The sequence below is a fragment of the Pogona vitticeps genome, chromosome 2 (assembly GCF_051106095.1).
Source record: "Pogona vitticeps strain Pit_001003342236 chromosome 2, PviZW2.1, whole genome shotgun sequence".
In the NCBI taxonomy this organism is placed as follows: domain Eukaryota; kingdom Metazoa; phylum Chordata; class Lepidosauria; order Squamata; family Agamidae; genus Pogona; species Pogona vitticeps.
In genome coordinates this window covers 234433703-234447368 of record NC_135784.1, presented here as the reverse complement: position 1 = coordinate 234447368, position 13666 = coordinate 234433703, and the positions used below count along the sequence as shown (strand labels likewise).

At 39.4% G+C, this 13666-nt stretch overlaps 1 protein-coding gene across 1 annotated transcript in view; it reads right to left on the bottom strand.

Annotated features, from left to right (window-relative positions):
• Positions 1 to 204: 204 nt before the first annotated feature.
• The window catches only part of TMC1 (transmembrane channel like 1), a 75509-nt gene continuing 62047 nt past the window's right edge, over positions 205 to 13666 (bottom strand). Inside the window, exons 16-20 of the mRNA XM_072992217.2 lie at positions 10595 to 10834; positions 4853 to 4978; positions 4083 to 4161; positions 3741 to 3846; positions 205 to 892 (exon numbers count right to left, since the gene is read on the bottom strand). Coding sequence (XP_072848318.2) covers positions 642 to 892; positions 3741 to 3846; positions 4083 to 4161; positions 4853 to 4978; positions 10595 to 10834 — 802 coding nt within the window. The 3' untranslated portion in view covers positions 205 to 641. The remainder of the gene's footprint in view (positions 893 to 3740; positions 3847 to 4082; positions 4162 to 4852; positions 4979 to 10594; positions 10835 to 13666) is intronic.

Below are 13666 nucleotides of genomic sequence, written 5' to 3'. Positions count from 1 at the left end.
TGTTGTTGTTGTTGTTATTATTATTATTATTATTATTATTATTATTATATACTGGGATACTCAAAATAATGAAAGTAACCTAGGTCTCTCTCAACTTCTAACAGGCCCTTTTCTCTAACCTCTGTTTCTGGCCATGGGGCTAAAGAAAGAACAAGGCAAGGATAATCTAAGATGCTGATACCTCAATGAAATGGGAAGACAACAGTGGTTTCCTAATTTATTATATTTGTCAACATAACACTTCCGATATTTACACCCGCCTTGATATGACATGTGTAGGGTGCTCATCTTCCTCTTTCAGCTACAGACAGGCACATAGAAGCATGATCCAGATTAGGTGTACCGTGTGCAAGTAGGTTTCTACCAATTACTGACCCTAAATTCTGCCCTTCTCAATTGAAAAAAACTACAAAAACCCCTTTCTCTCTTAGGCATGAAGAAGACTTAGCTCAAGACCTTGCGTAGCCCTAAGATTCTTATGAAATTAGGTCCAAGCCACTTTGTTTCTGATAGCCTTGCAGATTCTAGCTCTGCATTATCTTCCGAATATAAAAAACTTAAGTGCTTTCCTCTGCAAGCATTTGGAGTTGTGCTGTAGAGTAAAAATACTACAGAAGACTAAGCTGGTAACTTTCTCTGTATCAGTAACGTTGAGGTGGTCCTCCTGGCATCCTGGGGGGAAGACCTCCAAAGCGTGGCTGTCCAGGAAGATGCCCATTCATGCCAACGCCCCTGGGTCCTGGAGGCCTAGTCACTGCTATCCGTGGCAGAGGGGCTGGCGCTCCTCCTCCTCCTCTGCCATGGGGAGGGTAGCTTCCATTTGCAATGCTGGGCCTTTCCTCCTGCTGTGGAGCCTGCTGTTTCTTTGACTCCTTCTCTCCTTTTTCTTTATCTGAAACACACAATGTTATTGTTATTGTTGCTGTTATCTTACTAAGGCCCTGGTCACATGAGAAAAATGTTATCTAGTTATCCCCCAGTTAGATTGTTGCTTTTCCCCTCCGAGTCATGCGACACACGGTCAAGATCAAAACCGTTTCCCAACCAGCAGTGCAACTGTGATTATTTTTCACTCCCTGGGAGGGTTGTGTTATTTCGTACCTCTGTTGTATCAGTGCATTCCTTACTGGAATGTGTGTGCATGACCTGCCCCACTTATTTTCAGAATCAAAGCTAGGAAGGTGGTTGTCATTATTGCGGTGCGCATATTATTGTTGTTATTATTTTACGTTGGTAAAAGTATGTCAGAAAGCATTCTATGCCACTGCTACAATACTGGTATTTCAACATGCCATTTTTGCCAGTCATTGTGAGGAGACAGTCAAGGGTGTGTATGTGCTGCAGGAGGGAAAAACAAAATGGCAGGTTAACCTGAAAGGCAGAGGAGACAGTGCGGGAAGTATACGGACCAATGCAATTCTGCAAGAGCAGCCAGCGCCACATAAGACCTCTTCCCAAAGAGAAGTCCCTTCGATGTATCAATAAATATTTTTATTGATTGATGTATCAATAGATATTTTTAAAATATATATATAAATTAAGGGGCTGAATTGCCCCTGAAAGCAAGAGAGAAAATAAACCTGTACCGTAGTGTAGCTGGCCATGATAACTCAAATAGGAGTAAATAATTGGTACCACTAAAAGTTCTTGGGCCATTTGCCATGTGACCACGAATAAGTACAACAGAGGTATGGAAAGTACTGTATTGGAAGAACAAGAGAACATTTTCCTTGTGTGCTTCATAAGGATATATGAGTGAAGATGGACAAGGAAGCCTGGTGCTCTCTTTAGCATATTCTTGGCAATTTAGATTGACAAAACAGTACAAATAATATACCACCTACAGCTCGCTTTGGTCAAACCACCTTCTCATTGTGTTGGTCTGTCATTGGGTCTTAGTAAGACCATCTTACAGCCTTTTTTATGGCTTTTCCTGTATGCTGGCTGGGGAAGGTTGGATTTCTAGATAAAAACATTTGGGGAAAGAAGATTTAAAGGAATGTACATGATCTTGCATTTGGAAATCCATGCCCAGAGGCTTGGCTGTGCAGGCATCCGTGCTGATGGCGATACCACATGACTTCAGAGGAGGAGCTAGCAGCACAACCTCAGGCCTATTTTACACAAAATGGCCAATCGATGCAGGTTTATAGTGTTGACCTTCTGGAAATACTGCTAAGTTTTTTGTTGGGTTTTTAACAAAAGCACAAGATCTAAGGCATTGCTTTGATGGTCATTTGTTGGCCCCAGAATAATTCTGGGAGCAAGAAATTATGAGGAAAGCAAAATATACTGTCCTGTGCTTCAGTAAAATAACCCACTCTGGTTTCAGGTGTGGCTGCTGAAACTGAATGCCCAAAACTGATTTTTAAAAGCAAATGCTGGGTTTTGATTTTGACTTAAACAATGTGCTGCCTTCCAAGGGAGAGGAACAAGGAACTCTGGAGCTGTGTTTTGTCTATTTGGGCTCTCAAGATTTGAGGGGTCCATTTAAAAACTGAAATAATTTGAGGAGCAAGGATGGCATGGACAGGCTCACACAGTGCTTAAAGGGTTGGAGCGGAACCGTGGAGAAGATTCTAGTTCAAATCCCAGCTATGGAGAGTATTGGGTGACCTTTGGCCAATGATTATGTCTCAGACTAATAAGCTGCATTGCAGGGTTGTTCTGAAGACAGAAATAAGGAGGAAGACCATCTACATTTGACCTCCTTTGTGGAAAAGAGGGATATATTTGTAACAAGTAAAATAAAATGCTCCTGTACCTTTGTGGTTACAAGCAACTTCATATATTGCTGCAGCTAATTTATGATACTGTACTACAAATTACCACAAGTAGCTCCTCCTTGGTGTTTTCACCGAATACTGTTTCTTGAAACTTTATTATAACGATGTGAATACTATTGCCAACTTTCTCCTTTCTGTTTTTAATGGCTACGTGTGTGTGTTCTGTGCGATCAAATCGGAACTGACTTATAGCAACCCTAATAAGGCTTTCAAGGTAATTGAGATATTTAATGAATTGTTTTACCAGTTCTACTCCCAGTGAGTTTCTATGGCTGAGTGGAGATTTGAACTCTGTTCTCCGAAGTCCTATTCCATCATTCTATCCACTATGTCACACTGGGAATCTGCAATGGCTACATGCAGTTCTGGAATTTATATAGCACCCAAACAGTTGCAGCTTAATTACAAATGAAAGAGTACGCCATACCTTTATAGATCACTAAAAAGAAAATCATCATGCAATCTGCTAGCTTTCATGGATCAGGGCTACTTCATCAGGCATGTCCCAGTGTGAAGAATTTAAAGTTCAAAATTTCATGATAAGATGGATTTTGCCAAGAAAGTTACTTTAAGATGTAAAGTCCAAAAGTTCTCGAGGTTATCCTGTTGATGGATTATTATCTCGAAGTTTCTGTATTTAAACTTTTACTTGCTTTAGGGTCTCATTATTGATTTTTTTTTTTTACTTTGTATTAGGCTAAGCATATTCCACTCTAACTGCATTCAGAACAGACATTCAGTGGATGTTTATTTCCTTCAGAAAGGGAGTTGCAGGTGGAAAAATGGGCACTCACGGATTTTCTGCCATATAAATGCAAGAGGAGGCCATGTCTTCCTTCCCTCAGCCTCAGTTCCTTCCCTACAGGGAAGAAAGTGGGGGTGGGGGAGGTAAAAAGCTGAAACGAACACACTAATGGAGCAAAAGGAGCTTTACAGTTTCCAAACCCTTCCCACCTCCTTTTGGATTGCTTGGTTTGGTCTCAGGCTCAATGGAGATGTCTTCATTTTCCCGTTGTTGCTGGGCTTTTTGTTTGTTTCTTCTTTTGTTTTCCTCAGCTTGCTGGATAGGAAGAATGAAAACAGGCATGTAATTACTCCCAAGCATGATCCAAATGCATGGGAAGGCAATGGGTGGCCCTTGGAGGTCTTTGAGCCAAAGTTTCCACCATCCCTCACCACCAGCTCTGCTGGCTGCAGATTATGAGACCTGCAGCCCGACAAACTCTGAAGGGCCACCATTTGCCTCCTCCTCTAATTGGAAAAAAACCAACCAACCAATTTTGGTAACATCCTTACATTTTGCAGTTTCTTCTTGAGCTCCAAGTTCATATCCTTGTACCCTTTCGAAGTGGCATTGAGGTAGTAGATGCTCAAGCTAAAAGGGTAAAAATCATACATGCTGTGTCACATTGTGATCATTGCATCAAATATCATTTTAGACGTGTTGATAGAACAACCATCTTCATTGTCAAAATGTGAATGAAGTATAACCTTCACAAAGCGCCCATAGCAGAACTATGCACACTAAGGTTATGCCTATTCTCACACAGAGACACAAAGTTAGTTTACTTTACACCACATCACTCTCAGTTCATTAAATGAGCCCTGAAGGAAAAAAAAAGATGAGTAATAGCCCTAAAAATAAGGAGGGATATTAAAAGTACCGCAAACTTCATCCTGTTTGTTTACCCTTCTTTTTCTCTGCCCCACCGTATAGTTCAACATTCAAAATGAAAAATAGAAACACACATATATACATATATACGAGTAGACATGGTCTAGAGGGGCGGGGTAAAAATCAAATAAATAAATAAATAAATAAATAAATAAATAAATATTTTGAAAGCAAGGAACAAACAGCATGTCTGAATCCCTGCTCTACCAGGTAACCCTTGAGCCACATGGAACTGTTTGGCCTAACCCACCACATAAGAGGTTGCAAGGACACTGTAGGAGAAGATAATGTATGTTTCCTTGAGCATATTAGAAAGAGAAAAGGGTAGAAAATAATAGTATTGATTTACAATTTATTCCAATAGAGAGCGAAGTAATTATGATACACATACACCATCAGCAGGATGAAGGGTAGGATCACGCCAGGATTTGAGGCAAGATTAAAAACTTTCTGGAACCAGGAAGGGAAATCATGCTCCAGAGTTTCTCCAATGACCTCAAACATTCTGGTTTTTCCACTGTCAACACACATAAACAGAAGAAAGGAAAGAAATCAGAAGTCTGTTTTTAGAGTTAAAAAAACCACACAGTCTTAACAGATATAACAGCATCTGCAGCAACAGCATAATGTAACACCAAGAGATCCATTTGATTTTCAAACACGGAATAGAAGAAGGTCCTTGGGGTAGATCGATGGTTCTCAAACCCTGGTACTCTAGATATTTTGTACTTTCAATTCTGAGAATTCACAGCCAGCCTGGCCAGCGATCAGGGATTCTGAGAAATTAAATCCAGAACATCTGGAATACCAAAGGTTGAGAACCACTGGAATAGTTGAATGGGAAGATGGTGGAACTTGGACTAAGTTGAGCATCGGCCTGCTTGACTTGCTTTTGTTCACTAACACTCAAGAAGAGATGCTCACTTCTGCAGACACCCCAAATGAGAAGCTTACATTTCTTCTTGAAGCTTGTGTGCATGGAAAAGAGTATCACCAAGCTGGACCTCTAAATTTAAAAGTACGATGAAGGGTTTTATATAATTCTAGTTATTGTGATTTTGGAAAGTACTGCTAAGGACTATGTCTTTCTCAGAATAAGTAGCTGACTATGTCATTATTGTTTTCTCTTTACAAAAGTTTGCATGTGTAAAGTTAGACAACCATTCTTATATATACTTCCTTCTTATCTGACCTTTATCCCTTTCTATACCTGTGTTTACAGAGGTTCTGGGACTACATTTGCCCAAATCCACCTCTAGATGTCACCCATGGTATTCCACCATCACAAATAAAAAGTGGCTTTCCACACCTTTGTTTACATGGCAGCAGTTGGCTTCCCTGAATTTTATTTTTTTAAATATTGGCTTGGATCCACATTTAGTTATACTGAAAACAATGGGACTTAAGTACTCATATCAGAGTTAAGTCTAACTGCTCTCATAATGGAACCATTATGTTGTTATGTGTTGTCAAATTGCTTCCAACATATGGCAGCTCCTATTGGTGGCACTGTGGGCTAAACCGCAGAAGCCTGTGCTGCAGGGTCAGAAGACCAAGCAGTTGTAAGATCGAATCCACGTGACGGAGTGAGCGCCCATCGCTTGTCCCGGCTCCCGCCAACCTAGCGGTTCAAAAGCATGCAAATGCGAGTAGATTAATAGGGACCACTTCGCTGGGAAGGTAACAGCGTTCCGTGTCTAAGTTGCACTGGCCACGTGACCATGGAAGATTGTCTTCGGACAAAACGCTGGCTCTATGGCTTGGAAACGGGGATGAGCACCGCCCCTTAGAGTTTAACACGACTGGACAAAAATTGTCAAGGGGAACCTTTACCTTTATATAGTTTTTACATATGTGGGATGGTTTATATTGTCAGTCAACAGTGAATTTTCATGGCCAAGAGAGGATCTGAACCCAATGTCTCATCTGACACACTATCCACTACTCTTTGGGACCTACTCTAAACATGACTAATATTGCTTCCAATGGATGGTCACATATATGTGGTGAACAGAATCACAAGAATTTGGGGAAACGGAGAGGCAATCACTCAAAGCATGTAATTCTTATGCATTTCATCTAAATGCAGGCACCTATATTATATTTCATGTTGTTTAACTCCCCATCCAGTTCATTCATAATATGTTCCTAACAATAAATGCTCTTGTATGATCAGCAAATAAATCAACAAATTATATTTTTCCTCTTCACTGAACTTCTATCTTGGGAAAAGCTTCAGATATTGAATGCCTGCATATCACTCAGATGTGTCAAAAAGTCAGAAGCCCTCTAACAACCCTGTCAGCCATGGAAATGCTCCTTTAGGATAAATTGAGTGTTGCTCTTACTCAAGTTTAGACTATTTTCAGTTAGCCCACCTCTGAAGCATAAATAAGATTCTGAAGCCATCTTGCAGGAGCCACCTTAAAGCCAAAATGTACAGTATGTGTGTACTTACTTAGAGCAACATAGCAATGAAGTAAGACTCTCTGGTTTGCCTTTGAAGTTTTTAAGGTGGATCTGTTAAGGAGGAAAATATATCTGGGAGATACACTACAGTACAATTATTGTAGTATTTATATTTGGTAGTGCCCTAAAAAGCCTTGGCTTATATTGAGTTCACTGAGATGAATATCTAGCATGTGTATATGTTTTATCTCAGCCCTTTCTCTTTCTCTCTGGATTCTTGTCCTATAGTTTCTTTCTTTAGAATGGCCACTATTAGGTCATGTGCAGAATGTTGTAAATTAAAATGATGTGAAACAAATTTTTGTGTGTTGCCATTCCTGATAGTTGCCTTTTGTTCATTATTTCTTTTACATAGAGATTGTCCTTGTATCCTATGTAGATTGCAGATAGGCATTGTTGGCCATACAAACATATGATCATGCACAATCTCTGTATTTTGATGCCATGTACAAATATTTGCCATATTGTATCTCTCTCTTATGTTTGAGGAAGTAGACTTGTCTTTGAAAGCTCACATTAAAGTATAACAGTAAATCTTTAAGATGCCACTGTGATTTTGTCTTTTGTATTTGCTCTTTTATTTTTTTAAAATCTATAATGCTTACACAAAAACAACACAGCTCCCTCTTCTGCAACAACAACCATGATGATGAAGGAAAGCAGTTGAAGAGAAACGAAAAACGTGTTGGTTTATTTTTTATTTGATTATCTGACAACTGCTACTGCTGTGTGTATATAAATAGTATGTGATCTTAGAAGCATAGATCATATTGCTGCCTTTGTTTACTCTTTAACTTGTGAGTAGACCTTACCAGTGTTGGATTTTGTACTGTGCTGCTTTGAATGCTTACATAAGTGGAAAAGGAAAAAGATGATTGTGCTGAAGGGAACTGTATTTTAGAATAATAATCCACCCATTAGCTTCCTTCAGACCACTCAGTAAACCCGGTCCTTGTGTGCAGATCTGCATAAAGCATTTGTTTTACTGTGGTACTTTATTAGCCAGATAAACTTGAAATGAGTTGTTTTCCATAATAGAATATAAAATGTCCTCTGTTCTCTTTTTCTCTCCCCCCCCCCACTATTAATTTTGAAAGCATTTATTTGAGAAATCAGTGTTTATTTCTGTTCCCCTCATCCTAGTTTTTCAGGCTTTCTCTAATGCATTTAAATACAGATATTGTGATAATTCTATACAGATTACAGTAGTCAAAGTTGTCAAAAAGGGCTGGGGTCCCCCTGCCCTAAATCCTATGCAACCCTTTCAGCACACTCCTGCTATATATAATTGAATTCAGCATTTTTCCTCCTATATTCCATCATTTTAAACCTAAAATCTATATATAAAAGGAATTATAATTTAGACAACTGGTCAAGGTGGTGTTTGGAATTGTCAGCAGAAGATTTCAGGTTTAAAATGATGGAATATAGGAGGGAAAATGCTGAATTCAATTATATATAGCGGGAGTGTGCTGAAAGGGTTGCATAGGATTTAGGACAAGGGGACCCCAACCCTTTTTGACAACTTTGACTACTGTAATCTGTATAGAATTATCACAATATCTGCAGTGTCACGAATTTGCCAGGCCATTTCTTTGCTGGCAGCGATGAGGGCATTGATGAAGAGAAGAAGCATAGAAATAGTGACATGCAGAAAAAATTACAGTGAAGTTAGTGGATGCTCAAGTCTGCATAAGACTATAGGGTATCTGTATGTGAATCATCGTCGTCATGGTTGTCATCATCATCATCATGTTAATTAGCTTCTAAAGGCAGATTGATGTTATGTAGTGAAAGTCTGCTGTTAATGGGACTAGAGAGTTAGTTTTCAACTCCCTTCCATTTCATAGTTCTGAGCTCCTATTAACATCACTCTCTGCCTAAGACTTCCCTCCCTTCTTCTGTTTCCTTTTACAATTGATATTTAAATGCTACATTTTCAGTGGTGTCTGAACTTAATGAACCCCCCAGGAATCGTCAGATACAGTGTGTGTTTCTGTGTGAGTGAGCAGTTGTGTTTATCACAGAGGATGCCTTCCTGACTGACAGTATGTGTGCATATTAGTGTGCACAAGAGTGTTTATCTGAATCTGAATGAGTGTGAACATCCACATGTGAGAGTGGGAGGCCACTGTGAATCCATAACAGAAAATCGTCCTATCTGTATCAGTGTACGGACATACGCATGCAGGAGAACACCTACCTGAGTGGGCGTGATAAAGAGGAAGAGGCTGCACACAAATACCTGTCCTTGTCTGCCTCTGGCTGCCATGCCCTTTCCCTCAACAATTACAGTGGACACCAGCCTGTCAAGCTGTAAGGTGCAGGTGGCTCTGTCCTTCAAGATAGTGGAAAATGCAAGAGAACTCAGAAGGAAGAGCTGGGTGGCTTTTATCACTGCTCCACAGCATATGCCGCCGGAAGCAGTGTCACATTCTGCTGGTAAAGCCAGTGTTGACTTTGCTCGTCAACATCATTTTTCCCCCTGAAGCTTCTTGAAGTCTGGCTACATTCACTTATTGGCTGAAAATGTTTTATTTAGCAAAATAAATTCTGCATGTAGAATGCAGAACAGAAATGCAGTTGAGATCTCCCCCTCTAAGTGCAGTAATATGAAAAAGAAAGTACACCCTCCTTGAATTCTATGCTTTTACAAATCAGGACATAATAAAAATCATCAGGTCTTTAGCAGGTCTGAAAATTAGGTAAACACAGCCTCAGATGAACAACAACACATATTACACTATGTCATGGGTTATTTAACAAAAATAAAGCCAAATTGGAGAAGCCATGTGTGAAAAATAAGTACGCCCCTACAGCTTCCACAGGAATTAAGAGGCTAAGTAGCAGCCAGGTGCTGCTAACCAAATGCCCTTGAGGAACTGATCATCAGCAAGTGTGACCACCTCTATATGACCTCAAATATGAGCTAAAGCTTGGTCAAAACTGGGTCATACAACAGGACAATGATCCCAAGCAAACCAGCAAATCTACAACAGAATGGCCGAAAAAGAAAAGAATCAAGGTGTTGCAATGGCCCAGTCAAAGTTCAGATCTCAACCCAATTGAAATGCAGTTGCAGGACCTTACAAGAGCTGTGCATAAACATATGCCTGCAAATCTCAATGAACTGAACCAACTGTTGTAAAGAAGAATGAGTCAAAATTCCTCCACAACAATGTGATAGACAGAGAACATCATACAGAAAACAATTACTTCAAGTTATTGCTGCTACAGGTAGAATCATAAGGTGTACTTAGCTTTTCACACATGGCTTCTCCATTTCTATTTTATATTTGTTGAATAAATCATGACACTGTGTAATATGTCATGTGTTGTTGTTTATCTGATGTTGTATTTACCTAATTTTCAAACCTGCTACAGACCAGATGATTTTTATTATGTCCAGATATGTAAAAGCATAGAATTCAAGGAAGTTGTACTTTCTTTTTCACATGACTGTATATGCACAGCCTGGTCTTGCAAGTGTACATAGAAGTACCCTTTACCAAGTTGAACAGGACTTAAGGATGCCTTGGTTCCATTCATTTTTAGATGTGTTGCTCCACAGTTCTCTCTCAGGAAAATGCACCTAGATTGTTCAGGTATTTGTTCAGCAGCCCTTGATCAACCAATATAGAAATAGATATGAAAAGCAATAGACCTGAACGGACCGCAATCAAAAGATGGCGGGATGGAAACAATGGTGTAGACAACTGGCAGCGTGGAGAGGAAGAGAATGAACAGCAACATGGCCATGTAGAAGTTGTTTGATCTCGAGGCTTTGAAGACTCTCTCATGGGGAACATTACAGCACATCACAGCCCAACACTGCAGGTACATGGAAGTATGGAGACGGATGACATTGATGGCTGGGAGGCATGGTGCATAAAAAGAGCCCATCCTAGAAACATTCAATAAGTTATTCTACCATTAAAAGGACTTGAATGCTCATCATTATCAAGCTTTTATTATTCCCTTACTTTCACAGACATAAATTCTTTTCACTGACGTTTGCTCTTCATGACACTTAATTAGTCCACATCAATATCACATCTTGTTTCCAAAGTTGTCAAAATGGACAGGTTAATATTATGCTTATGAAGTTATCTCACAATTAGCTTAATAAATACCCTGTTAACAAACCACTTTGTACTTCAGAGCAGGTTCACCCCTCGAGACTTTGACGAGCATGGCACTTTTTTATTTTCTAAGATTTTCTGACTGTTACCATTTTAGAATCTTGTCTCAGGGTAGCATTTTTTCTCTCCTGCTATGTTGCTAAAATATATTCTGATTTTATACCTTTTGTCAGTTTATCTCTATTATTATTTCAATTTCTGCTCTAAAAATCGGGACTGGATTGAAAGAGCAGGATCGTAAGTGTTTAAACAAACAATTAAATGAAAAGTGTGCTGGTAAACACAGTGATAATCATGTTCCATTAGGCAATATAATCTTTAAATTTGTTTCAGTTTCCACAGAGAGACTATTCCAAAGACTGCTGCCATCAAGTACCTGCGAATCCGTAAGCTTGTGGGGGGAGGGGAGGGGATTCCAATCAGTGACTTTAAGCCTGTTTTCTGAAAATGACTAGTTCACACACAACAAGAGTGACCTGTCTTTCACACAGCAGCCCAGAGGCCAAGGAGGAAGATGGAGAGACAAAGCAAAAAAAAAAAAAGCCAATAAAAAGAAACCAAGAGGAAAAAGAGGATAGATTCACAAAAGAAGAAGAGTTGTAGAAGCACTTTCATCTCTGGTCCTATTCACACCTGTCTTTGGTCAGAGGCATAAGGTAAATTTTGAAGTGAAGGTGCTAATCATGATGATTACTACCCTGTTTCCCTGAAAATAAGACCTAACCTGAAAATAAGCTCTAGTATGATTTTTCAGGATGCTTGTAATATAAGCCCTACTCCCAAAAATAAGCCCTTGTTAAGTCAAACCATGCCCTCCACCATTGTGCAGCAACCAGAAGAAGATGACATGACTTAATGCATTTTTGGAGCAAAAATTAATATAAGACCCTGTCTTATTTTCTGGGAAACATGATATAACATCTGTAATCACTATAACATGCCCTAAGGGGAAGCCAAAAATGAAGGCAATCACTTTCCTCTCCAAGGGTTGTTTTTTAATAGATTTAATGGGAGTTAGTTGCCTAATCAGGACCAAGACACCTCAAAATTTGTTTGAGGTGTTTGAGAACTTACAGTAATATGTTGTTTCTGGGGAAAGCTGACTGGAGGTTTATAGTTAGGCTAAGAGAAGCCTAAAGGATGTGGCATATGATATCAATGTTCTTAGCAATAAAAAGTTCCCAGTGCTCTGATCCTGTGAACCTTCACTCTATTACAGCACTGGCTTTCTCTCCACCCAGTTCCTGACAGATTAACCCCAAAGAAATACAGCTTTAGACAGAGAAAAGGCTATAATAATGTAGTTTCTGTTCTGTACTATTATTCATTATATTTGCCAGAAGCATTATTTTCTGAAGTGACATAAAGTCCACTTTGCTTATTATAGCTCCTTAACAACAACTAAAATGATAGTATTGTGGCAAACTTGTTATCTATTTAACACATTTATTTCATGGTGAACATTTGTGAATACAGTGCACTACAGAGGACTGTAAAGATTGTTTTATCTACAGGAGCTCACACTGGAACAGATGTATTCGTTTTCAGAGTGCCAGAACATTTTTTTAATTTTGTTTAGGCTATCACTTCAACAGATTAAAGGTGTGACTACATAGCCCAGTTGTCACCGGTTGGATTGCACTAAACAGAGGTTTTTGGGGTGCAACAGGCCATTGGAACAAGGCTTGCATCCACACGCAAGAATTGGGTGGTCTGGGAGCAGGAAATCACACAGCACCTCAAGCAACCCTTATTTAGCCCATTCCTCTCTTTGAAAGGAAAAGGGGGAAAGGCTAAAAAAGCTTCTCTTCTGTGTCCCCTCCTGTCCACACTCCCATCCCTATGGGGGAACAGGGGAAAACTGTAATTTTTAAAAAAAATGTAAGTGGCATATCACTGAATTAGTTTGCAACTCAAGTGATTCAGTGCTGGGTTTTAAAGGCATTGAAGCAAAAAAAAAAAACCCCTCTCCACATCCTTTTCTGTATCCCCATCTTCAGGCAGAATGGTAAAAAAAAACAACACTGAATTTTGTTAATAAGCGGCAGGATCTTACTGCACAACAGTAAGATCCTGCAGCGGCTTAACCAAAATGACTGTTAAAGGATCCACTTCGGTTCAGTGACTGGTGATTACACATGCCAGAACTGAATCAAAAGGGAGCAACCTGCACTCAAAAAAAGTTATTTCTACCAGGGACCCAAAAAGGTTTGGGTAGGCATGGATAAGGGTCAGGCTGGTTCTCATTTGCCTGCATGTTGTGTGGTTTACCTCAAAATACACTTACTGTCTCGATCATGCATTCAGAGACTCTGGTAATGAGAAAGAATAAAGTGTTTCTGTTTACTCACAGTTCTCCATAGATAAAAACAAACATTTTATTGTGTAGAAATATTAACTTGTTACATCATTGAAGTTAACTGATTAACTAGCTTCATTACTGATTAACTGACTGGTTGTATAGCTGACAGAACACATCATTTTAACTGTCCACTTCTAATAAATTCCATAACTATGACAGAACCCTGACTTGGGGAAGGCAGAAAAAAGTATCTGAGATAGAGAGGGAATTACTGGTTACTACTGAGTTGACT